Source organism: Balaenoptera ricei, chromosome 16 (assembly GCF_028023285.1).
Source record: "Balaenoptera ricei isolate mBalRic1 chromosome 16, mBalRic1.hap2, whole genome shotgun sequence".
NCBI lineage: Eukaryota > Metazoa > Chordata > Mammalia > Artiodactyla > Balaenopteridae > Balaenoptera > Balaenoptera ricei.
In genome coordinates this window covers 93,665,819-93,690,562 of record NC_082654.1, presented here as the reverse complement: position 1 = coordinate 93,690,562, position 24,744 = coordinate 93,665,819, and the positions used below count along the sequence as shown (strand labels likewise).

Sequence of the window (24,744 nt, the reverse complement as noted above, 5' to 3'; positions counted from 1 at the left end):
AGTCCTCAAACTGGATGCACAATAATCAGTTTCCTGGGCTTCCTGCTTTTGAAGGTGAAGAAGCTGTTATGGTCCTTCATGCCCAGTGCTGCCTGTCCTCTGACTTTGCCACAAGTATTTAAACAGATTTCAAAGGGACATCGTATTCCAGTGCATTGAAGATGCCTCGTCAGGGGGCTCTGTGATTAAGTGGATTTTCTGACCTTGTAATTCCCTGTAGACCCACATGGCCTCCTACCCCCAAAGAAAGAGACTTAAATCTTACCATAGAATAGAAGTTGAAACACGTATGGTTATGAAAATGGAAAGACCGTGTGAAGGAATGTTTATGTGATGAATCTACATTGACTAGTATAAAATGCTGTTTAATGTTTCATGGATGTTTGCGTGTATATATATGCACACCACACGTATGTTTATGATAGAAATGATGTTGCAAATATCAATCAAGAAGACTCCATTTTCTTCATGATTGAATTAAAATAGCTTAAATTTTTTTTTTTTTTGGAAATATAGCAAGATCAACTTTACACCTGGGCTGCAGTTAGTCAACCCACACACTCACTGGATTATATAGAAGGGCAGTTTCCCAGGAGAGTCCCAGCTGCTTGGCCACCATCTAAACCTCCTGACGAAGAACACAGGCCCAAGGATGCTGACACAGGTAGGCCCCTGGGAAGAGTGAATATTCTGAAAGTAACATCGAATAACTGTGCAGCACCTACTGGGTATTGAGTCTGGGTTTCTCTTCCAAGTATTTCTTAAATTATAATCTGCATATAACTCATGCTAAATCACCGGGAAGCTTGTTAAATTGAAAATTCTTATGCCCCATCTTCAAGGCTGCTGAGTTCTGGGGAACGGGACACTGGGTTGCCCAGTTACTACAGTGTATATAAAGTCTGAGAACCACTGCTTCGGGGTCCAGCTGTGGCCACCACCCGGTGGGAAGCTGCACATTCTGCATGGGCTGAGAGCTCGGAAAGAAACTTTCTGCCTACTGGCTTCAAGGGTGGTGGCCACCATACCTCTTTCCCCTGTCTCTTCCCTTACTGCTTTCTTTGAACTTTTCTTCGTTTTTTTCTTTGCCTTCAGAGATAACTGACAGAGGCAAAATAGAGAAACATGTTTTACTAAATCTAAATTTTAAGTAATTAAAAAAATTGTTCAGTGTTCAGATGTAATAGTTTTCTAAAAAATATTTCTTTTTGGTTGTTTTTTCTCTTTGTCCCTTGTGTCATCCTAAAGTATTTTGTGTTATTTTTGAAGTATTTTGAAGGTAACATGAGATTAATGTCAGCTTTATATGGGGCCTGAAGCTAGGAAAGCACTTTGTATTTATTGTATTGAATTAAGAATCCTATTTTTGTAACAATGTTTTTATGGAATTTGGTTGTTTATCATTATCTAACTCATGAGTTCCCTTTAAAGCCAACAATGACCCACGCTGTCAGGGACTTTATTCTAGGCTCCTGCCCAAAGGTCTGCAGAGGGGCCTAGTGCTTATAACCTCTGTTTTTCTCCCAGTCCTGGAGCAATGCATTTATCTGTTTCTTCTGTGCACTGAGGCACTGAATGGGGGCCCACATCTAATGCTGCATGTCCCCCTTTTACTGTCTGATGCTTTTGAAACACTGCTTAGTGTTTACTTGGTGGACTGTACTCCCTGAAATGAACCACATATGAGAGATGCAATGTAGGACACGTGTTCTGTGTAGGGCTCTGAGTTTCCTGTGGTGCAGAGAACAGTTGATCAAGGGCCAAGGTAGACCTTCAGAGATGAGGGGGTGCTGACATAATAACACCTGAAAAAAACAAGCACATAAAAGCATATTTAGTTTTAAAAGGAAAAGCATATAACTAAAAGTAATGAGCCCATTAAATACACTATTTTATTTGTTTACATTAAAAATTACTTACTGGTTAGGAAATAACTAGGTGTAGATATAGTAGAATCGGTCAATTTCAATGAGTTATTTTAACAGTTGTTCATATCTTGTGTTTTACATCATTGATTAGGATGATGTTTTCATTTTTTTCTTCCCTAGTGTGTCTACTTTTCTCAACTTTAACTGAAACATTTTATGTTACTGATTTTATTGTATACTGGAGGAACATTAGATGGAAAGTTAATTAGTGATCATCTGAATTTATTTTGGTAGGAGATGATAGTCGGAATTGATGTCAGGAAGTTTGTAACCTAGTTTTTTCTTCATTATTTGATGTAGCTTGCAAAATGCCAGAGCAGCAATTTTTAATATAACAACTTGTCTCCTTTTAAAATATGCCTTCTTGAAGAGGATGATGGAGGTAAGTAGAAAATAGTTTAATGTAGTGAGTTGTTTTTCTTCAATTGATCTGTTTTAAACCCAAGAGGCTAACAGCTGTTTTGTCCAAATTGTCTAATGGTCCTTCTAAACTTTTCCTGCTGTGATTCCATGGGGTATTCTCATTCTGGGGCATTCACCTTCCCTGTCATAGGCAAGCAGTCAGTTGTAAGAGTGAGAATGTAGATAATGTAGTAAAAACTGTGCATAGAGTCTACTGTTTAAAAAAAATAGGTATGAATTGTAGTCTTTGATAATGTGATTATTAACAGTGATAAGCTATTTCCAGTGCACTTGACTGTGATTGGTGCAAGGATGTCATGGCTAAAATCACTGTTTGCAGCATCTGGTCCCTTTCAGTTTTGACTTAAAGAGCTCAATGACTTTTTTTCTTTTTGAAGAAGAAAGACTTGTGGTTCCATCTTAAAAAATTGACAACTTGGTTTTTCTTTGCCTTTTTTTTTTTTTTTTTTCCTTTTTGGCTCTTCTCCACACTGGTTACTAATCCACTAATCTGGCTAATTCAGATTCGTGGTGCTGCCTTTCTCAGGAACCTCCCTTTTGTTTTTCCACGATCCATTTTGTGAAATGGGTTTTTCTCCACCTTCATCTATTGATGTAGAAACGGACCTTCTGCTATGTGAGTGTGAGTGCAGAGGCTGCAGTGAAACCTCAAGGGCTGTGGATTCCTGGGAATCTTTGGCTCCCACCCTGTTCTCTGCAGCCTGTCTACATTGCCTCCACAGTGGAGCCTGACCATCTGAAGTCTGCAGAATGTTTCCTGGAAGGACAAGGCTGGAAGGGAAGTTAGGAAGCAATGTGCTTGCTCCAGAAGTTTGTGGCAGAAATAGTAATAAGAAGAAAACGTTTTAGTTACCTTGTTTTCTCTTTCTCTTTGTTCTCTTCATTTTCCTTTACTTATTTGATACAACCCACCTCCCTGCCACGGTGGTTCTTTCTTCTGGAGCCCCGTGGCATTTTATTCATATCTCTATCATGTGGATTATTTAGATATGTAATTTATCTGTCTAAACATATCTGTCTTCTGTGTAGACTCCCAACATTTCAAGACCTTTGGACACATAGTATATACTTAAATATTTGAGTGAATAAATGAAGACCTTTTGTTGAAAACGATAAAAATAAATAAAATATCTACTCAGCATATGAATGCAAGTATCTGATGGAGTGCTGTGTGCTGAAACAGCTTGAGGACCATTTTAGGGGCTCACTACCAAGCTTCAAAAGTTATTCAATAGATTTACACAAAGAGAGAATTAACTTTAGTTTTGAATGTGTGGAGAACAGGGTCACGATGTCTAGGTGTGAACAGAGACTTGATCATTCTTCGTGTGTCTTTGGAAAATCAAGGCCCTTGTCTTCCTTTAAAAATGTGAATGATCAAGAGAGTGAAAGGAGGACTGATTTTAGAAAGGCAGTTCTGGACACAAAAAATCCTGGAGGAAAATATGGAAGGAGAGCTGGTAGAAACATGACAAGCTTTTTGTGTAGAAATCCTAAAATATCCGTTTACATGCTGGCTGAAAGAATGGTAACCCACCTTGGCTCCAAAATAAAAGATCTGAGCACCTTATGAATATGTGAGGTGTACAAAAGGATTACAAAGGAAAACAGATTAAACTGAAAGGAATTTAGGATGGGGCAATAAAATGAGGCTGGGGTGAACTAGCATGCTGAAGTGTATTTCAGAAGGACTTGCAGTTTTTAAAGGTAGTTGAAATTTATGCCTTGGGTTTAAGGTAGAAGGGAAGTGGAAACAAGTCTGTATCATGCCTTGTGTATCTGTGAAATGAAAAGCAACAGTCCCAGAAGGACAACTTTGCTGTCCTCTAGTATCCAAAAGAAGGGTTTCTACTGGTTCTTAATAAAGGAGATTCTGTGGGATGAAATGCAAATAACAGCATCCTCACCCTATTTCCAGGTTTGTCCCAATGCTTTTAACACACGTTCACTTGAGGTAAAGCAGAGATTCTGTAAGGGGCTAGGGGATATTTGATGGCATTCGTCTCTCAAGGAATAAAATGCTCTATAACAGATCAACTGTGTCTCCTGGAAATGATTCTCCATGTTAAGTTTTTTTTTTAATCAGCCCGCATTTCCCCCTTATATATGCAAGCTAACGCCCATGTGTGGACAACCTTTGTTGGCAACGACAGGCAGATCCAGACTATTAAATAATCAAATATGCAGAATAGTGTTGACTCCTTTTAGGAAAATTACATGTTTAATCCCATCTTCATTTGTGGAAGGACAGGGTATACCAGAAGTAAAGACATCTACCATTTGTTAGGCCACTAATTGTAAGTCATGCTATTTAAATGAAATTTAATGAATTCTCTTTCAATTAAATTGACTAGATTTGAATCAAGTTGATGTATAGCATTAAAGAAGCGTAATTTAATTATTTTATATAAGTGCATTTCTCACTAAAATGTAAAAGTTTTTAGAGACTTCTTAGTTCATTTTTCAGAAGGCATATTTTGTATATTTAAAGGGGTGATTTGATTTACTTTCCCTTCCTACCAGAGTGTCATGTCCCGCTTATTTTTCTTGCTGTCCCCTCTACAAATGTAAAACTCATCCACATATGTTTTGTTTTATAAGTCATAGGCTTATTTGTGATGATAGAGAGATCATTTCTAGAACATATTTGGAATTGTGGGGAGTCCAGAACTGTTTGTGAGGTAACTTTAAAAACATGGAACATTTGAAGTTTTGTCAGGGCGGTTCTTTCTCCTACTTTGCTTCACAGTAATGTTTTAAAACCAGTCTAGTTTCTTAATCCTTAGGGCGGGTGAGTGGATGAGTTGGCAGTTAAGATGTGTCCTTGAGAGCTTCCCTGGGTCACTCCGAAAGCAGCCGTCCTGTTGATGAAGGGGGCTGTCTGAACTGTCTGCAGACGCGGGGCTGAGGAGGAGGGGCTCCCGAAAGCTCCGGGCCCTGCGGGGAGGATGTCGGGGCGAGGGCCCGGGGGTTCGCACGAGGGGTCGTCGCTCTGAGGATGCTGGAACCCAGTGGGCTTCTTACCTGCCTGCCCACGGGCTCCCGACTCAGCCGGTGCTCAGAAGCAGCTCACTGGGCAGAGCCCGGGCCTGTGGCTTCCCTCTACAGGCAGCACTTTTTGCGATTTTTCATACTTCTCTTTACTCTTTCTCTTTTCCTTCCTTTTTTCTCTTTCTTACTTTTATTCTCCCCTGTTTTCTTTCTCCTTGAGGTTTATTTTTCTTTCTTTCTTCTCTTGATTATTCTCATTCATTTTCCCCTTGCTTTGTAGTTATTCTATATATTTCTTTCACCTTAACATCTTGACCCTCTAGAACTCCTGTACTACAGCTTATGATTTTGAAGAGAATATTTTGACGTATAAATTTCTCCTAGATGTCATAACACACTGATTCAAGGAAGTAAGTGTAGTGAAAGAGGTGAGGGTGGGAGAATGAACTCAATTCAGGTAGCCATTGAATTATATAGAAACTCAAAGTTTAGGTGTAGGTGATCAAAAAATTGTAATATTGATAAGTCTTTCTAGTTCATTGTTCTGGTGGGGTGTACACATTCTTTTTACCATCAGAGCCAGAGATTTGCTTTTTTGGGCAGGTCACAAGGTCTAGGGCTATAGAGAAAAGCTGGGAAACCCTGTATGCGTCTCTAAGGGAAAAAACTGTTCGTGACCCCCCAGGAGACCCTGTGGGCTCTTCCTGCACCATCTACATAGAAAGACAGGAAGAGAAAATGTTCTAGTCTGTACAAAGCCCCAGGACCTTGTCTCAAGTCTCTTGTGTTTGGGAGGATTTGGAGGTGACTAAAACCAGCAGAAAACAAAAGCGTTCAAGAGTCTGGATTTGCTTTAATATTAACTGTCCTCACTTTGATGTTAAAGCTCTTTCTTCAAAACTGGCCAACTCTGGTGCTGTGTTCAGAGTAGAAATTTGTCAGCGTAAGAGACAAACGTTTTGATTAACTTAGTGAAATGGAGTATTTGGGAAAAGGCCTGCATTGTTAATATTCTGTTGCCACAGAGACACGTGTTGGTGAGTGATTACGTCATGCTGTTCTCAGTGATTTTGTTCTGAAAGATGTTCTCTGAGCTCAGGTTCAGGCCTAGTGACGGCCCAGCGCCCACTTTCCTGGGGCTGCTGCTTCGCTTTCATGGTTTCTTCATTCTTTGATCTCTCCTTTCATCCCCTCCCACAACTACTCAACACATATTTTAAACATCTGCGGTGCGCCGGGCACTGTTGTGGATGCTGGGGACTCATTAAGGAAGAATCTACAGTCTCTCTTCACAGCGTCTGACTTAGTCGAGGGGAGAGCGAAGTCGGCAAACAAGTGAATTCTGCAGGCTTTCCTTAGAGAATCCGCGCTGTGGAGAGAGAGAGGGAACGGGGTGCTCCAGGGAGCGGGCGGGGGCGGGGCCACGGGGGTGCTCCCGCGAGCGGGTGGGGGCGGGGCCACGGGGGTGCTCCCGCGAGCGGGTGGGGGCGGGGCCACGGGGGTGCTCCCGCGAGCGGGCGGGGGCGGGGCCACGGGGGTGCTCCCGCGAGCGGGTGGGGGCGGGGGCAGACATTCTTCCCCCGCCCCCGTGGGAGATCCTGTGGCCGGAGCGGGACTGGCGTGTTACAGGGCGGCAGGAAAGCTAGTGTGGCTGGAGCCCTGTGAGCGGGTGTGGAGCCAGAGAGGTAGGGGTGTGGGCAGATGGAAGGAGGTCCGTGGGTCCAGGTGGCGACTGTGCTTTAATCCAAGTGAAATGAGAACTTTCAATGTAGTTTAGCAATATGTTGTACGATTTAAACCACGACTGCCTTTTATTTTTTCTATGCATTGTCACATACATGAACTAAAATGCTGCTGAATTGGGAAGGTCTGAAGTATCCCCCAGAGCGACAGCTGTGTGCTGTCAGGTGTCTGGTCTGCATGCCAGTCAGGAGGCAGGGAGCAGCATGAAGGTCAGGAGACAGACTCGTCTTTGTCTCGCCACCAGTCGCTGTGTCGGGGCCTCGGTTCCTCACTGCAGATGCCCAGGATGGGGAAGGGGGGTCGTTCTCAGACTCCCATCCACAGAGCGCTGGGGGTTCCTGGAGGCTCTCTTAGGTTTTTATGTAACTCCCGTGCAAGCTTCACCTAGAAGAAAGTATCCCCTAGCTTAATAAAGAAAAGAAAACATGGTCTTGGTTATCCCTTAGGTCTTCCAGCATGAAGAATTTTCAGTCCCGTAGGTTCTCAAATGACAATTACTCAGTGCCTCTTGGTGAGCACTCATTACCTCTCACTGAAAGTGGAAGGTCAGTTGTCAATAGGTAAGGCATCCAAGATCCCACCCTTCCATGCTGGGGAGTTGGCTTCTGTCACTGTACAGACTTAAGTGAATAATACGAACAGTGAATGTCTTGACAGATACTTAATGGCACAAAGTAGAAACTAGCAATTGAGACAAATAATCATGACTGATGTGTAAAGACAGGTGTAGAGATAATCTAATTTAAAAAATACCTAATGACATGAGTGTGTCATTTTTTGTGTTACATGTACTCAAAAGCAGTCATGTCCTCATAACACGGAGGTATAACCTGGGTATTTGGGTGCTTATTTTGGCTGAAGGTATATTATAGTTTCATTTTGTGATTGGAGAAATGGGAAAAATTTGCTCTTTAACATATTGCCTGTCTTCTTCCTTTTCAACCCAGAGTCTCAATCTGCTGTTTTAGAAACTCCGAAAAAAGGTTCAGATGCTGCTCAGCAGGTAAGAAGATTTAATTAGGATGTCAGATCCCTTTCTCTCTTATTTGCCTCTGCTTTATCTTTCCATCTGCCCAGCCAGCCAGGTGGCCGTGTTTCTCAGCCTGCAGGGGACTCCAGTCAGGTGGGAGGGGGTTTTCTTCCATTCAGACTTTGTGAAGGAAATCAGCCTGGAAGTGGCACTGGGCACAAACTCCTCAGCATCCATGCTGTTCCATGTCCTGCCGGAGAGCTGGGCCCACAAGTGCTGGCTCCAGCAGGAAACAGCGGCTGCTCAGGTGTTGTATAGAGACGGGCCTGGTTGCACTAACAGTCACGTGGATATGATTTTTTATAAGATGTGCCGGGGCTTTTCTAAAACCAAATAATATTCTTAAGTTGCTTTGGTGGATGAAACATTAGTTAGTGTCTGTTTAATTTCCACAGAAACTTTCTTATTCTGTTACTAAAGAAGACACATTTTATGCCTTTTTTTCTTGCACCAAAATGCACTCCCTGTAAAAATAGGAAACACTTATATGAAATAGTAATTGTGGTTAGCAGTTGCTCTTTTGGATATAAAACCATTTTTAAAATTTATTTATACATTCTCCCAACTCTACCTTTGAAAATAACTTAGTGTTAGAAATTACCACCAAGAAGTGTGTTTTCTGGAGTGGGGTCTGAGTAGAAAATGAGACGGCTGCTTCCCGAGTTCCAGGCCCAGGTCAGTTTCTGGTCAGTTTGTGACAACATACTCAGGCTATCTGGGACATAGTGTTCTTCTCTGTAAAATCAAAGAATCTGATGATTTTTGAGAACTTTCCAAGTATAAAATAACTTCCCTTTTCAAAAGAAGCAGCCCTGCATCATACATGAAAGTTTGCTCCTCCTGGAGGATAAATAAGGATATAAATTGGTTGAGAACTTCGTTTTATAAATTATCTGGTGCTTTTCAGAAATATAGCTATTCTGGTCACTTTCATAAGAGTAAAGATGCTCTTAAGGATAATGTCATAAAACAGGTTTTCCCAGCTTCTTCTTCTTCTTTTTTTTTTTTTAAGAGAAGAGACTTCCATCAGGCTGGGGCACTTGAAGGGCCCTGGTGGACTTAGCTGGTAGTTCATTAACTGTGTCATGATTAGCCAGTAGTGAATACAATGAAGAAAAATAAAAAGAGGTTAAGAGAAATAAAGTGAGAAATAATTAAGAAAAACAGTGCCCTCAAAATATCTTCTCATTATTTTTGCAATACTTTTTTTGGCATGACTAAGTTGTGATCTGGGATAATATGTTAGATCTTTCTAGTTCTTATTTCCAGGGCGTATATTACTGAATTCTCTGTTATATTGATAACGCCAAAGAAAACCTGGACAAAAAGTATTCTATACTATCAACAGTGACCAAACACCAACAACATTGCTTTGTGTATTAAGATTCCAGCTGGAATAATTCAAGGTAGATATTCATCTGTGTAAAATTATAGTGATTTTCTATGTTTCTTGAGCTCTGAACCAATAATAAGTGGAAAACCTGATGAACTGGGTGATTTTAAAACACCTGATGTTACAGCTTGGAAACTCACGGGGGAAATAGATTGATTTAAATTTCACACCTTCTCATTTCCTCGTTGCCAGTGAAGTGTCTAGAAGCTAGAAAATATAATAAATTAATTGGGTGGTAAGATTGTTGGGAAGCAGTTGAAGCCTAGCCCTCAGTAATGACATCATGTACTCTTGGAATCGGTGACTTTTTTTTTTTAAACATCTTTATTGAAGTATAATTGCTTTACAATGGTGTGTTAGTTTCTGCTTTATAACAAAGTGAATCAGTTATACATATACATATGTTCCCATATCTCTTCCCTCTTGCATCTCCCTCCCTCCCACCCTCCCCATCCCACCCCTCTAGGTGGTCACAAAGCACCGAGCTGATCTCCCTGTGCTATGCGACTGCTTCCCACTAGCTATCTATTTTACATTTGGTAGTGTATATATGTCCATGACACTCTCTCACCCTGTCACATCTCACCCCTCCCCCTCCCCATATCCTCAAGTCCATTCTCTAGTAGGTCTGTGTCTTTATTCCCGTCTTGCCGCTAGGTTCTTCATGACCTTTTTGTTTTTTTCCCTTAGATTCCATATATATGTGTTAGCATACTGTATTTGTTTTTCTCTTTCTGACTTACTTCACTCTGTATGACAGACTCTAACTCCATCCACCTCATTACAAATACCTCCATTTCATTTCTTTTTATGGCTGAGTAATATTCCATTGTATATATGTGCCACATCTTTATCCATTCATCCGATGATGGAGCTGCAATGATAGAGCTGCAATGAACATTTTGGTACATGACTCTTTTTGAACTATGGTTTTCTCAAGGTATATGCCCAGTAGTGGGATTGCTGGGTCGTATGGTAGTTCTATTTGTAGTTTTTTAAGGAACCTCCATACTGTTCTCCATAGTGGCTGTATCAATTTACATTCCCACCAACAGTGCAAGAGTGTTCCCTTTCCTCCACATCCTCTCCAGCATTTATTGTTTCTAGATTTTTTGATGATCGCCATTCTGACCGGTGTGAGATGATATCTCATTGTAGTTTTGATTTGCATTTCTCTAATGATTAATGATGTTGAGCATTCTTTCATGTGTCTGTTGGCAATCTGTATATCTTCTTTGGAGAAATGTCTATTTAGGTCTTCTGCCCATTTTTGGATTGGGTTTTTCATTTTTTTGTTATTGAGCTGCATGAGCTGCTTGTAAATCTTGGAGATTAATCCTTTGTCAGTTGCTTCATTTGCAAATATTTTCTCCCATTCTGAGGGTTGTCTTTTGGTCTTGTTTATGGTTTCCTTTGCTGTGCAAAAGCTTTTAAGTTTCATTAGGTCCCATTTGTTTATTTGTGTTTTTATTTCCATTTCTCTAGGAGCTGGGTCAAAAAGAATCTTGCTGTGATTTATGTCATAGAGTGTTCTGCCTATGTTTTCCTCTAAGAGTTTGATAGAGTCTGGCCTTACACTTAGGTCTTTAATCCATTTTGAGTTTATTTTTGTGTATGGTGTCAGGGAGTGTTCTAATTTCATACTTTTACATGTATCTGTCCAATTTTCCCAGCACCACTTATTGAAGAGGCTGTCTTTTCTCCACTGTATATGCTTGCCTCCTTTATCAAAGATAAGGTGACCATATGTGTGTGGGTTTATCTCTGGGCTTTCTATCCTGTTCCATTGATCTATATTTCTGTTTTTGTGCCAGTACCAAACTGTCTTGATTACTGTAGCTTTTTTTTTTTTTTAAACATCTTTATTGAAGTATAATTGCCTTACAGTAGTGTGTTAGCTTCTGCTTTATAACAAAGTGAATCAGTTATACATATACAATATGTTCCCATTTCTCTTCCCTCTTGCATCTCCCTCCCTCCCACCCCTCTAGGTGTTCACAAAGCACCGAGCTGATCTCCCTGTGCTATGCGGCTGCTTCCCACTAGCTATCTATTTTACATTTGGTAGTGTATATATGTCCATGACACTCTCTTACCCTGTCACATCTCACCCCACCCCCTCCCCATATCCTCAAGTCCATTCTCTAGTAGGTCTGTGTCTTTATTCCCGTCTTGCCACTAGGTTCTTCATGGCCTTTTTTTTTTTTTTTTTTCCTTAGATTCCGTATATATGTGTTAGCATACTGTATTTGTTTTTCTCTTTCTGACTTACTTCACTCTGTATGACAGACTCTAACTCCATCCACCTCATTACAAATACCTCCATTTCATTTCTTTTTATGGCTGAGTAATATTCCATTGTATATATGTGCCACATCTTCTTTATCCATTCGTCTGTCGATGGACATTTAGGTTGCTTCCAGGTCCTGGCTATTGTAAATAGAGCTGCAATGAACATTGTGGTACATGACACTTTTTGACCTATGGTTTTCTCAGGGTATATGCCCAGTAGTGGAATTGCTGGGTCGTATGGTAGTTCTATTTGTAGTTTTTTAAGGAACCTCCATACTGTTCTCCATAGTGGCTGTATCAATTTACATTCCCATCAACAGTGCAAGAGTGTTCCCTTTCCTCCACACCCTCTCCAGCATTTATTGTTTCTAGATTTTTTGATGATGGCCATTCTGACCGGTGTGAGATGATATCTCATTGTAGTTTTGATTTGCATTTCTCTAATGATTAATGATGTTGAGCATTCTTTCATGTGTCTGTAGGCCATCTGTATATCTTCTTTGGAGAAATGTCTATTTAGGTCTTCTGCCCATTTTTGGATTGGGTTGTTCGTTTTTTTGTTATTGAGCTGCATGAGCTGCTTGTAAATCTTGGAGATTAATCCTTTGTCAGTTGCTTCATTTGCAAATATTTTCTCCCATTCTAAGGGTTGTCTTTTGGTCTTGTTTATGGTTTCCTTTGCTGTGCAAAAGCTTTTAAGTTTCATTAGGTCCCATTTGTTTATTTGTGTTCTTTTTTTTTTTTTTTTAAACATCTTTATTGAAGTATAATTGCCTTACAATAGTGTGTTAGCTTCAGCTTTATAACAAAGTGAATCAGTTATACATATACAATATGTTCCCATTTCTCTTCCCTCTTGCATCTCCCTCCCTCCCACCCTCCCCATCCCACCCCTCTAGGTGGTCACAAAGCACCGAGCTGATCTCCCTGGGCTATGCGGCTGCTTCCCACTAGCTATCTATTTTACATTTGGTAGTGTATATATGTCCATGACACTCTCTTACCCTGCCACATCTCACCCCACCCCCTCCCCATATCCTCAAGTCCATTCTCTAGTAGGTCTGTGTCTTTATTCCCGTCTTGCCACTAGGTTCTTCATGGCCTTTTTTTTTTTTTTTTTCCTTAGATTCCGTATATATGTGTTAGCATACTGTATTTGTTTTTCTCTTTCTGACTTACTTCACTCTGTATGACAGACTCTAACTCCATCCACCTCATTACAAATACCTCCATTTCATTTCTTTTTATGGCTGAGTAATATTCCATTGTATATATGTGCCACATCTTCTTTATCCATTCGTCTGTCGATGGACATTTAGGTTGCTTCCATGTCCTGGCTATTGTAAATAGAGCTGCAATGAACATTGTGGTACATGACACTTTTTGACCTATGGTTTTCTCAGGGTATATGCCCAGTAGTGGAATTGCTGGGTCGTATGGTAGTTCTATTTGTAGTTTTTTAAGGAACCTCCATACTGTTCTCCATAGTGGCTGTATCAATTTACATTCCCACCAACAGTGCAAGAGTGTTCCCTTTCCTCCACACCCTCTCCAGCATTTATTGTTTCTAGATTTTTTGATGATGGCCATTCTGACCGGTGTGAGATGATATCTCATTGTAGTTTTGATTTGCATTTCTCTAATGATTAATGATGTTGAGCATTCTTTCATGTGTCTGTAGGCCATCTGTATATCTTCTTTGGAGAAATGTCTATTTAGGTCTTCTGCCCATTTTTGGATTGGGTTGTTCGTTTTTTTGTTATTGAGCTGCATGAGCTGCTTGTAAATCTTGGAGATTAATCCTTTGTCAGTTGCTTCATTTGCAAATATTTTCTCCCATTCTAAGGGTTGTCTTTTGGTCTTGTTTATGGTTTCCTTTGCTGTGCAAAAGCTTTTAAGTTTCATTAGGTCATATTTGTTTATTTGTGTTCTTATTTCCATTTCTCTGGGAGCTGGGTCAAAAAGAATCTTGCTGTGATGTATGTCATAGAGTGTTCTGCCTATGTTTTCCTCTAAGAGTTTGATAGTGTCTGGCCTTACACTTAGGTCTTTAATCCATTTGGAGTTTATTTTTGTGCATGGTGTCAGGGAGTGTTCTAATTTCATACTTTTACATGTACCTGTCCAATTTTCCCAGCACCACTTATTGAAGAGGCTGTCTTTTCTCCACTGTATATGCTTGCCTCCTTTATCAAAGATAAGGTGACCATATGTGTGTGGGTTTATCTCTGGGCTTTCTATCCTGTTCCATTGATCTATATTTCTGTTTTTGTGCCAGTACCAAACTGTCTTGATTACTGAAGCTTTGTAGTATAGTCTGAAGTCAGGGAGCCTGATTCCCCCAGCTCCATTTTTCGTTCTCAAGATTGCTTTGGCTATTCGGGGTCTTTTGTGTCTCCATACAAATTGTGAAATTTTTTGTTCTAGTTCTATGAAAAATGCCAGTTGTAGTTTGATAGGGATTGCATTGAATCTGTAGATTGCTTTGGGTAGTAGAGTCATTTTCACAATGTTGATTCTTCCAATCCAGGAACATGGTATATCTCTCCATCTATTTGTATCATCTTTAATTTCTTTCATCAGTGTCTTATAATTTTCTGCATACAGGTCTTTTGTCTCCTTAGGTAGGTTTATTCCTAGATATTTTATTCTTTTTGTTACAATGGTAAATGGGAGTGTTTTCTTAATTTCACTTTCAGATTTTTCGTCATTAGTCTATAGAAATGCAAGAGATTTCTGTGCATTAATTTTGTATCCTGCTACTTTACCAGATTCATTGATTAGCTCTAGTAGTTTTCTGGGAGAGACTTTAGGATTCTCTATGTATAGTATCATGTCATCTGTAAACAGTGACAGCTTTACTTCTTCTTTTCCGATCTGGATTCCTTTTATTTCTTTTTCTTCTCTGATTGCTGTGGTTAACACTTCCCAAACAATGTTGAATAATAGTGGTGAGAGTGGGCAACCTTGTCTTGTTCCTGATCTTAGTGGAAATGGTTTCAGTTTTTCACCATTGAGGACAATGTTGGCTGTGGGTTTGTCATATATGGCCTTTATTATGTTGAGGAAAGTTCCCTCTATGACTACTTTCTGGAGGGTTTTTATCATAAATGGGTGTTGAATTTTGTCGAAAGCTTTCTCTGCATCTATTGAGATGATCATATGGTTTTTCTCCTTCAATTTGTTAATATGGTGTATCACGTTGATTGATTTGTGTATATTGAAGAATCCTTGCATTCCTGGAATAAACCCCACTTGATCATGGTGTATAATCCTTTTAATGTGCTGTTGGATTCTGTTTGCTAGTATTTTGTTGAGGATTTTTGCATCTATGTTCATCAGTGATATTGGCCTGTAGTTTTCTTTCTTTGTGACATCTTTGTCTGGTTTTGGTATCAGGGTGATGGTGGCCTCGTAGAATGAGTTTGGGGGTGTTCCTTCCTCTGCAATATTTTGGAAGAGTTTGAGAAGGATAAGTGTTAGCTCTTCTCTAAATGTTTGATAGAATTCACCTGTGAAGCCATCTGGTCCTGGGCTTTTGTTTGTTGGAAGGTTTTTAATCACAGTCGGTGACTCTTTATCATAAGTTTACTTAGGGACTCATTCGTTTCTGAGATGATGTATGTCTCTTTCATGAGAGCCTAAAGTAACCACCTTAAAAGGGATTCAGGAAACTAGAATTAATTACCTATGTACAGTACACCTGTTCTTTTACTGCATTATCTTATGTGATTCTTATAATAACCCTTTAAAGTAACTATTATAATGTATATTTAACTGATAAGAAAATGATGTTTATAGGAGTGAACTTGCTTCAGATCAAAAATTGATAAAGGGTGAGAGCCATGGTATGAACATAGGTCTGTTTGACTTTACACCTCCTGTTCTCTCCACTATGACAAAAATTAGACTTTTGCGCATGTAATCATACTGCAGCTGTTTAATACCATCTCATGCCAAAATCATCAAATGGATGAGGTGAGAAGTTTATTTTAAGTTATTCTATTGTATTTGTACCATTTATAAGAGACTGATGTCAAGATATGTTTTAGAGGCATAGATTGAAGCTGATTAGATCACAGACAAATGTTTAACTTTGTGCTAAATTGTGTCAATATTACTAACGTTAGTGCTTCACTACTCTTTAAAAAAACCCGTACAGTTCTGTTTTGTACATAGAGCGCCTTGCTTCTTAGTTACTAGAGGGCAGTCTGTCTGTCTGTGAGCGGCCCCTGCAGAAGAAGTGGGGCGCTTCCGGCGGGTTTGCTGTGTGACTGATGAAAGTGATGCACGCAGAGAGTGGGGCCCTCCGCAGAGGTGAAGTGCATCCTGTACTCTCGGTTTTCTTTAGGTGTGCGTCCAGGCACCTGTTCTCTCCATCCAAACGCACTGGAATTTACGGAATTGGTTTTGTCTTTTGCTCTCTCCCTGTAATTAATAATTCCGAGAGCTTCATATCCCTAGACAAAACACATGATTCCTAAACCTTTTTCTCAGCTGGAAGGAGTGGAAGGTGCGGGGATCCTCTGCGTCTGTGGAGGGAGACGTGCGGCCACCCCTGAGCCTTGTCATCCATGGTCTCGTGGGATCAGGAAGTTGTAAAACAAAACTGCTTTCTTTAGACCTCACTTACTGATTAATTTCAAATAATATGCTCTGAAATCTGCTCTATCTCAAGAGTTATTTCATAAAACGAAACAGGACTGTTCTCAATTCTGTTTTTTATTCTTTGGCATTTGAAATACTATTTAAACTGTAAATCCTTTTGCATTCTACAATATATAAATAGCCAAATATCAATTACATTCTCTTACATTTACTCCTATACTAAAGATTAATATATGGTAGTTAAACTGGTTACCACCCAGTTTTAAACTTATTTTTAAATTATATAAATAATTTTAAATTAATAATAATTAATGATTTTGAAATTATATATAAAATGTGTGCTTCGAAGTATTTTCCTAAAACTCTCAACATCTTTCTGATGTAAATGGACTAGTTGAAAGGCAAATAGAGTAGAATTTGATCTTTGAAAACGCTAGCTTTGGGTAGGAGTTGGTACATCAAAGCAATTGAAAGTTGGGTCTTCCTACACATTACGGTATGGATTAATTGAGAACAGCCACGTCTATTACAAAGTGTTGGATAATGAAAATAAATTAACCAAGATCAACAATCTCTTACCACATATGTTGTATGCAACTAAATTATCAAAGGTCAGAAAAATGTGTATGATTTGAGGTGAGTGGCAAAATCCTATCTAAGTCCAGTTTTAACCTCCTTCGAAAATGGCTTAATTCTCTTCCCCCAGGATCCTGCTCTGATCAGTCCTCCCCGGTCCTCTCAGTGCCTAATTGGGTTACAAACTTAATTGAGGAATTGAGTATTCTTTTCTATTGGTCCTCCTTTTAGAGTATCTTTTCTAATGCACTTTATACAATGACCACTCACTACAGTTTATTCTTAGTTTCAGAAACATGTTTATTTAGGAGCGAATCAAGGAATGTGTATGAACGAGGTGGGGTGGCCTGGTTGATTGCACTTGAGGGTTACTCACCTGTGTCTTGGCAGAGGCAAGTTCAGAGAGTAAAACAGAATTGGTCAGATCAAAAGAAAGGTGTGGGGAACGTAGTTCTGAAGGAATAGTGATGGAGACAGAAACAAGCCACTTGAATTGCATGAGAATGCGTTAGACATATCAAAGGTTGGGGGACAAACGTATGTTCCTTCTGAACTCTAAGGCAAAAAGTGATATGAACTCACATGTTAATTATAAACCCAGCACACAACAATTTCCAAGATGAGTGAACAACTAAAATATAGACCAGAGAGAGGCAGCTTCAAGACGGCAGAGGAGTGAGACATGGAGATTGCCTTCCTCCCCACAAATACACCAGAAATACATCTACATGTAGAACAACTCCTACAGAACACCTACTGAATGCTAGCAGAAGACCGCAGACCTCCCAAAAGGCAAGGAACTCCCCACTTACCTGGGTAGGGCAAAAGAAAAAGGAAAAACAGAGACAAAAGAATGGGGATGGGACCTGCACCAGTGGGAGGGAGCTGTGAAGTAGGAAAAGTTTCCACACACTAGGAAGCCCCTTCACTGGCAGAGATGGGCGGGGTGGCTGGAGGGGAAGCTTCAGAGCCACAGAGGAGAGCACAGCAACAGGGGTGCAGAGGGCAAAGCAGAGAGATTCCTGCACAGAGGATTGGTGCCAACCAGCACTCACCAGCCTGAGAGGCTTGTCTGCTCACCTGCCTGGCCACGTGGGGGCTGGGAGCTGAAGCTCTGGCTTCGGAGGTAAGATCCCAGGGAGAGGACTGGGGTTGGCTGTGTGAACACAGCCTGAAGGGGGCTAGTACACCACAGCTAGCTGGGAGGGAGTCCAGGAAAAAGTTGAGACTTGCCTAAGAGGCAAGAGACCATTGTTTCGGGGTGCACGAGGAGAGGGGATTCAGAGCACGGCCTAAACAAGCTCCAGAGATGGGTGTGAGCCACGGCTATCAGTGCGGACACGAGAGATGAGCATGAGACACTAAGGCTGCTGCTGCAGCCACCAAGGAGCCTGTGTGCAAGCACAGGTCACTATCCACACCTCCCTTCCCAGGAGCCTGTGCAGTCCGCCACTGCCAGGTTCCCGTGATCCAGGGACAACTTCCCCAGGAGAACACATGGCATGCCTCAGGCTGGTGCAATGTTACACTGACCTCTGCCACCGCAGGCTCGCCCCACATTCTGTACCTCTTCCTCTCCTCAGCCTGAGTGAGCCAGAGCTCCCTAATCAGCTGCTAGTTTAACCTCATCCTGTCTGAGTGAAGAACAGATGCCCTCAGGTGACCTACAGGCAGAGATGGGGCCAAATCCAAAGCTGAACCCCAGGAGCTGTGTGAACAAAGAATAGAAAGGGAAATATCTCCCAGCAGCCTCAGGAGCAGTGGATTAAATATCCACAATTAACTTGATGTACCCTGCATCTGTGTAATACCTGAATAGACAACAAATTATGCCAAAATTGAGGTGGTGGACTTTGGGAGCAAGGCTATATATATATATTTTTTCCTTTTTCTTTTTTTGAGAGTGTGTATGTATATGATTCTTTGTGTGATTTTGTATGTATAGCTTTGCTTTTACCATTTTTCTAGGGTTCTGTGTGTCTTTTTTTTTTTTTTTAGTATAGTGTTTAGCACTTGTTATCATTGGTGGATTTGTTTTTTGGTTTAGTTGCTCTCCTTTCTTTTTTTCTTTTTTATTACTTTTTAATTTTTTAATAATTATTTTTTATTTTAATAACTTTATTTTATTTATTTATTTATTTATTTTCTTTCTTTCTTATTGTCTCCATTTTCTTCTGTGCTGTGTGGCCAAAAGGGTCTTGGTGCTCTGGCCAGGTATCAGGCCTGTGCCTCTGAAGTGGGAGAGCCGAGTTCAGGACATTGGTCCACCAGAGTCCTCCTGGCTCCACGTAATATCGAAAGACGAAAGCTCTCCCAGAGATCTCCATCTCAATGCTAAGACCCAGCTCCACTCAATGACCAGCAAGCTACAGTGTTGGACACCCTATGCCAAACAACTAACAAGACAGGAACACAACCCCACCCATGAGCGGAGAGGCTGCCTGAAATCATAATAAGTTCACAGACACCCCAAAACACACCACCAGATGTGGTCCTGCCCACCAGAAAGACAAGATCCAGCCTCATCCTCCAGAACACAGGCACTAGTTCCCTCCACCAGGAAGCCTACACAACCCACTGAACCAACCTTAGCCACTGAGGACAGACACCAAAAACAATGGGAACTACGAACTGTAGCCTGCAAAAAGGAGACCCCAAACACAGTAAGTTAAGCAAAATGAGAAGACAAAGAAACACACAGCAGATGAAGGAGCAAGGTAAAAACCCACCAGACCAAACAAATGAAGAGGAAATAGGCAGTCTACCTGAAAAAGAATTCAGAGTAATGATAGTAAAGATGATCCAAAATCTTAGAAATAGAATGGAAAAAATACAAGAAACGTTTAACAAAGACCCAGAGAACCAAAGAGCAAACAAACAATGATGAACAACACAATAAATGAAATTAAATATTCTCTAGAAGAAATCAATACCAGAATAACTGAGGCAGGAAAACGGATAAGTGACCTGGAAGATAATATAGTGGAAATAACCACTGCAGAGCAGAATAAAGAAAAAAGAATGAAAAGAACTGAGGACAGTCTCAGAGACCTCTGGGACAATATTAAACGCACCAACATTCAAATTATAGTGGTCCCAGAAGAAGAAGAGAAAAAAAAAGGGACTGAGAAAATATTTGAAGAGATTATAGTGGAAAACTTCCCTAATATAGGAAAGGAAATAGTTAATCAAGTCCAGGAAGCAGAGAGTCCCATACAAGATAAATCCAATGAGACACATGCCAAGACACATATTAATCGAACTATCAAAAAATAAATACAAAGAAAAAATATTAAAAGCAGCAAGGGAGTAACAACAAATAACAAACAAGGGAATCCCCATAAGGTTAACAGCTGATCTTTCAGTAGAAACTCTGCAAGCCAGAAGGGAGTGGCAGGATATATTTAAAGTGGTGAAAGGGAAAAACCTACAACCAAGATTACTCTGCGCAGCAAGGATCTCATTCAGATTCGACAGAGAAAATAAAACCTTTACAGACAAGCAAAAGCTAAGAGAATTCAGCACCACCAAACCAGCTTTGCAACAAATGCTAAAGGAACTTCTCTAGCAGGAAACACAAGAGAAGGAAAAGACCTACAATAGCAAACCCAAAACAATTAAGAAAATGGTAATAGGAACACACATATCGATAACTGCCTTAAATGTAAATGGATTGAATGCTCCAGCCAAAAGACATAGACTGGCTGAATGGAGAGAAAAACAAGACCCGTATATTTGCTGTCTACAAGAGACCCACTTCAGACCTAGGGACACATACAGACTGAAAGTGAGGTGATGGAAAAAGATATTCCATGCAAATGAAAATCAAAAGAAAGCTGGAGTAGCAATTCTCATATCAGACAAAATAGACTTAAAATAAAGACTATTACAACAAACAAAAAAGGACACTACATAATGATCAAGAGATCAATCCAAGAAGAAGATATAACAATTGTAAATATTTATGCACCTAACATAGGAGCACCTCAATACATAAGGCAAATGCTAACAGCCATAAAGGGGGAAATTGGCAGTAACACAATTATAGTAGGGGACTTTAAAACCCCACTTTCACCAATGGACAGATCATCCAAAATGAAAATAAATAAGGAAACACAAGCTTTAAATGATACATTAAACAAGATGGACTTAATTGATATTTATAGGACATTCCATCCAAAAACAACAGAATACACTTTCTTCTCAAGTGCTCATGGAACATTCTCCAGGCTAGATCATATCTTGGGTCACAAATCAAGCCTTGGTAAATTTTAAAAAATTGAAATCGTATCAAGTATCTTTTCCCACCACAACGCTATGAGACTAGATATAAGTTACAGGAAAAATCTGTAAAAAATATAAACACATGGAGGCTAAACAATACACTACTTAATAACCAAGAGATCGCTGAAGAAGTCAAAGAGGAAATCAAGAAATACCTAGAAACAAATGACAGTGAAAACACAATGACCAAAACCTATGGGATGCAGCAAAAGCCCTTCTAAGAGGGAAATTTATAACAATACAATCCTACCTCAAGAAACAAGAAACATCTCAAATAAAGAACATAACCTTATACCCAAAGCAATTAGAGAATGAAGAACAAAAAAACCCCAAAGTTAGCAGAAGGAAACAAATCATAAAGATCAGATCAGAAAGAAATGAAAAAGAAAGGAAGCAAACAATAGCAAAGATCAATAAAACTAAAAGCTGGTTCTTTGAGAAGATAAACAAAATTGATAAACCATTAGCCAGACTCATGAAGAAAAAAAGAGAGAAGACTCAAATCAATAGAATTAGAAATGAAAAAGGAGAAATAACAACTGACACTGCAGAAATACAAAAGATCATGAGAGATTACTACAAGCAACTATATGCCAATAAAATGGACAACCTGGAACAAATGGACAAATTCCTGGAAAAGCACAACCTTCCAAGATGAAACCAGGAAGAAATAGAAAATATAAACAGACCAATCACAAGCACTGAAATTGAGACTGTGATTCAGAATTTTCCAACAAACAAAAGCCCAGGACCAGATGGCTTCACAGGCGAATTCTATCAAACATTTAGAGAAGAGTTAACACCTATCCTTCTCAAATTCTTCCAAAATATAGCAGAGGGAGGAACACTCTCAAACTCATTCTACAAGGCCACCATAACCCTGATACCAAAACCAGACAAAGATGTCACAAAGAAAGAAAACTAAAGACCAATGTCACTGATGAACAGAGATGGAAATATTCTCAACAAAATACTAGCAAAGAGAAAATGATCATACACCATGATGAAGTGGGGTTTATCCCAAGAATGCAAGGATTGTTCAATATACACAAATCAATCAATGTGATACACCATATTAACAAATTGAAGGAGAAAAACCATACGATCATCTCAGTAGATGCAGAAAAAGCTTTTGACAAAATTCAACACCCATTTATGATAAAAACCCGCCAGAAAGTAGGCATAAAGGGAACTTACCTCAACATAATAAAGACCATATATGACAAAACCACAGCCAACATCATTCTCAATGGTGAAAAACTGAAACCATTTCCTCTAAGATCAAGAACAAGACAAGGCTGTCCACTCTCACCACTATTATTCAACATAGTTTTGGAAGTTTTAGCCACAGCAATCAGAGAAAAAAAAGAAATAAAAGGAATACAAATTGGAAAAGAAGAAGTAAAGCTGTCACTGTTTGCAGATGACATGATACTATACATAGAGAATGCTAAAGATGCTACCAGAAAACTACTAGAGCTAATCAATGAATCTGGTAAAGTAGCAGGATACAAAATTAATGCACAGAAATCTTTTGCATTCCTATACACTAATGATGAAAAATCTGAAAGAAATTAAGGAAGCACTCCCATTTACCATTGCAACAAAAAGAATAAAATACCTAGGAATAAACCCACCTAAGGAGACAAGAGACCTGTATGCAGAAAAGTATAAGACACTGATGAAAGAAATTAAAGATGATACAAACGGATGGAGAGATATACCGTGTTCTTGGATTGGAAGAATCAACATTGTGAAAATGACTCTACTACCAAAAGTAATCTACAGATTCAATGCAATCCCTATCAAACTACTACTGGCATTTTTCACAGAACTGGAACTAAAACATTTCACTATGTATGGAAACACAAAAGACCCCGAATAGCCAAAGCAATCTTGAGAAAGAAAAACGGAGCTGGAGGAATCAGACTCCCAGACTTCATACTATACTACAAAGCTACAGTAATCAAGACCGTATGGTACTGGCACAAAAACAGAAACATAGATCAATGGAACAGGTTAGAAAGCTGAGAGATTAACCCACTCTCATACGGTCTCCTTATTTTTGATAAAAGAGGCAAGAATATACAATGGAGAAAAGACAGCCTCTTCAATAACTGGTGCTGGGAAAACTGGACAGCTACATGTAAAAGAATGAAATTAGAACACTCCCTAACACCATACACAAAAATAAACCCAAAATGGATTAAAGAGCTAAATGTAAGGCCAGACACTATAAAACTCTTAGGGGAAAACATAGGCAGAACACTCTATGACATAAATCACAGCAAGATCCTTTTTGACCCACCTCCTAGAGAAATGGAAATAAAAACAAAAATTAAACAAATGGGATCTAAGGAAATTGAAAAGCTTTTGCACAGCAAAGGAAACTGTAAATAACATGAAAAGACAACCCTTAGAATGCGAGAAAATATTTGCAAATGAATCAACTGACAAAGGGTTAATCTCCAAAATTTACAAGCATCTCATGCAGCTCAAAAAAACCAAACAGCCCAATTCAAAAATTGGCAGAAGACCTAAACAGACATTTCTCCAAAGAAGATATACAGATTGCCAACAAACACATGAAAGAATGCTCAACATCATTAATCATTAGAGAAATGCAAATCAAAACTACAATGAGATATCATCTCACACTGGTCAGAATGGCCATCATCAAAAAATCTACAAACAGTAAATGCTGGAGAGGGTGTGGAGAAAAGGGAACACTCTTGCACTGTTAGTGGGTATGTAAATTGATACAGCCACTATGGAGAACAGTATGGAGGTTCCTTAAAAAACTACAAATAGAACTACCATACGACCCAGCAATCCCACTACGGGGCAGATACCCTGAGAAAACCATAATTCAAAAAGAGTCATGTACCACAATGTTCATTGCAGCTCTATTTACAATAACCAGGACATGGAAGCAACCTAAGTGTCCATCAACTGATGAATGGATACAGAAGATGTGGCACATATATACAATGGAATATTACTCAGCCATAAAAAGAAATGAAATGGAGGTATTTGTAGTGAGGTGAATGGACCTAGAGTCTGTCATACAGAGTGAAGTAAATCAGAAAGAGAAAAACAAATACCGTATGGTAACATATATATGGAATCTAAGAAAAAAAAAAAAAGGTCATGAAGAACCTTTGGACAGACGGGAATAAAGACACAGACCTAGCAGAGAATGGACTTGCCAATATGGGGAGGGGGAAGGGTAAGCTGTGACAAAGTGAGAGAGTGGCATGGACATATATACACTACCAAACGTAAAATAGTTAGCTAGTGACAAGCAGCTGCATACCACACAGAGATCAGCTCGTTGCTTTGTGACCACCTAGTGGGGTGGGATAGGGAGGGTGGGAGGGAGGGAGACACAAGAGATAAGAGATATGGGAACATATGTATATGTATAACTGATTCATTTTGTTATAAAGCAGAAAGTAACACACCATTGTAAAGCA

At 39.7% G+C, this 24,744-nt stretch overlaps 1 protein-coding gene across 1 annotated transcript in view; it reads left to right on the top strand.

Annotated features, from left to right (window-relative positions):
- Nucleotides 1-596: 596 nt before the first annotated feature.
- The window catches only part of FMN2 (formin 2), a 294,117-nt gene continuing 269,969 nt past the window's right edge, over nucleotides 597-24,744 (top strand). The window contains exons 1-2 of the mRNA XM_059899583.1: nucleotides 597-664; nucleotides 8,035-8,088. Of these exons, the coding sequence (XP_059755566.1) occupies nucleotides 653-664; nucleotides 8,035-8,088 (66 nt within the window). The 5' untranslated portion in view covers nucleotides 597-652. The remainder of the gene's footprint in view (nucleotides 665-8,034; nucleotides 8,089-24,744) is intronic.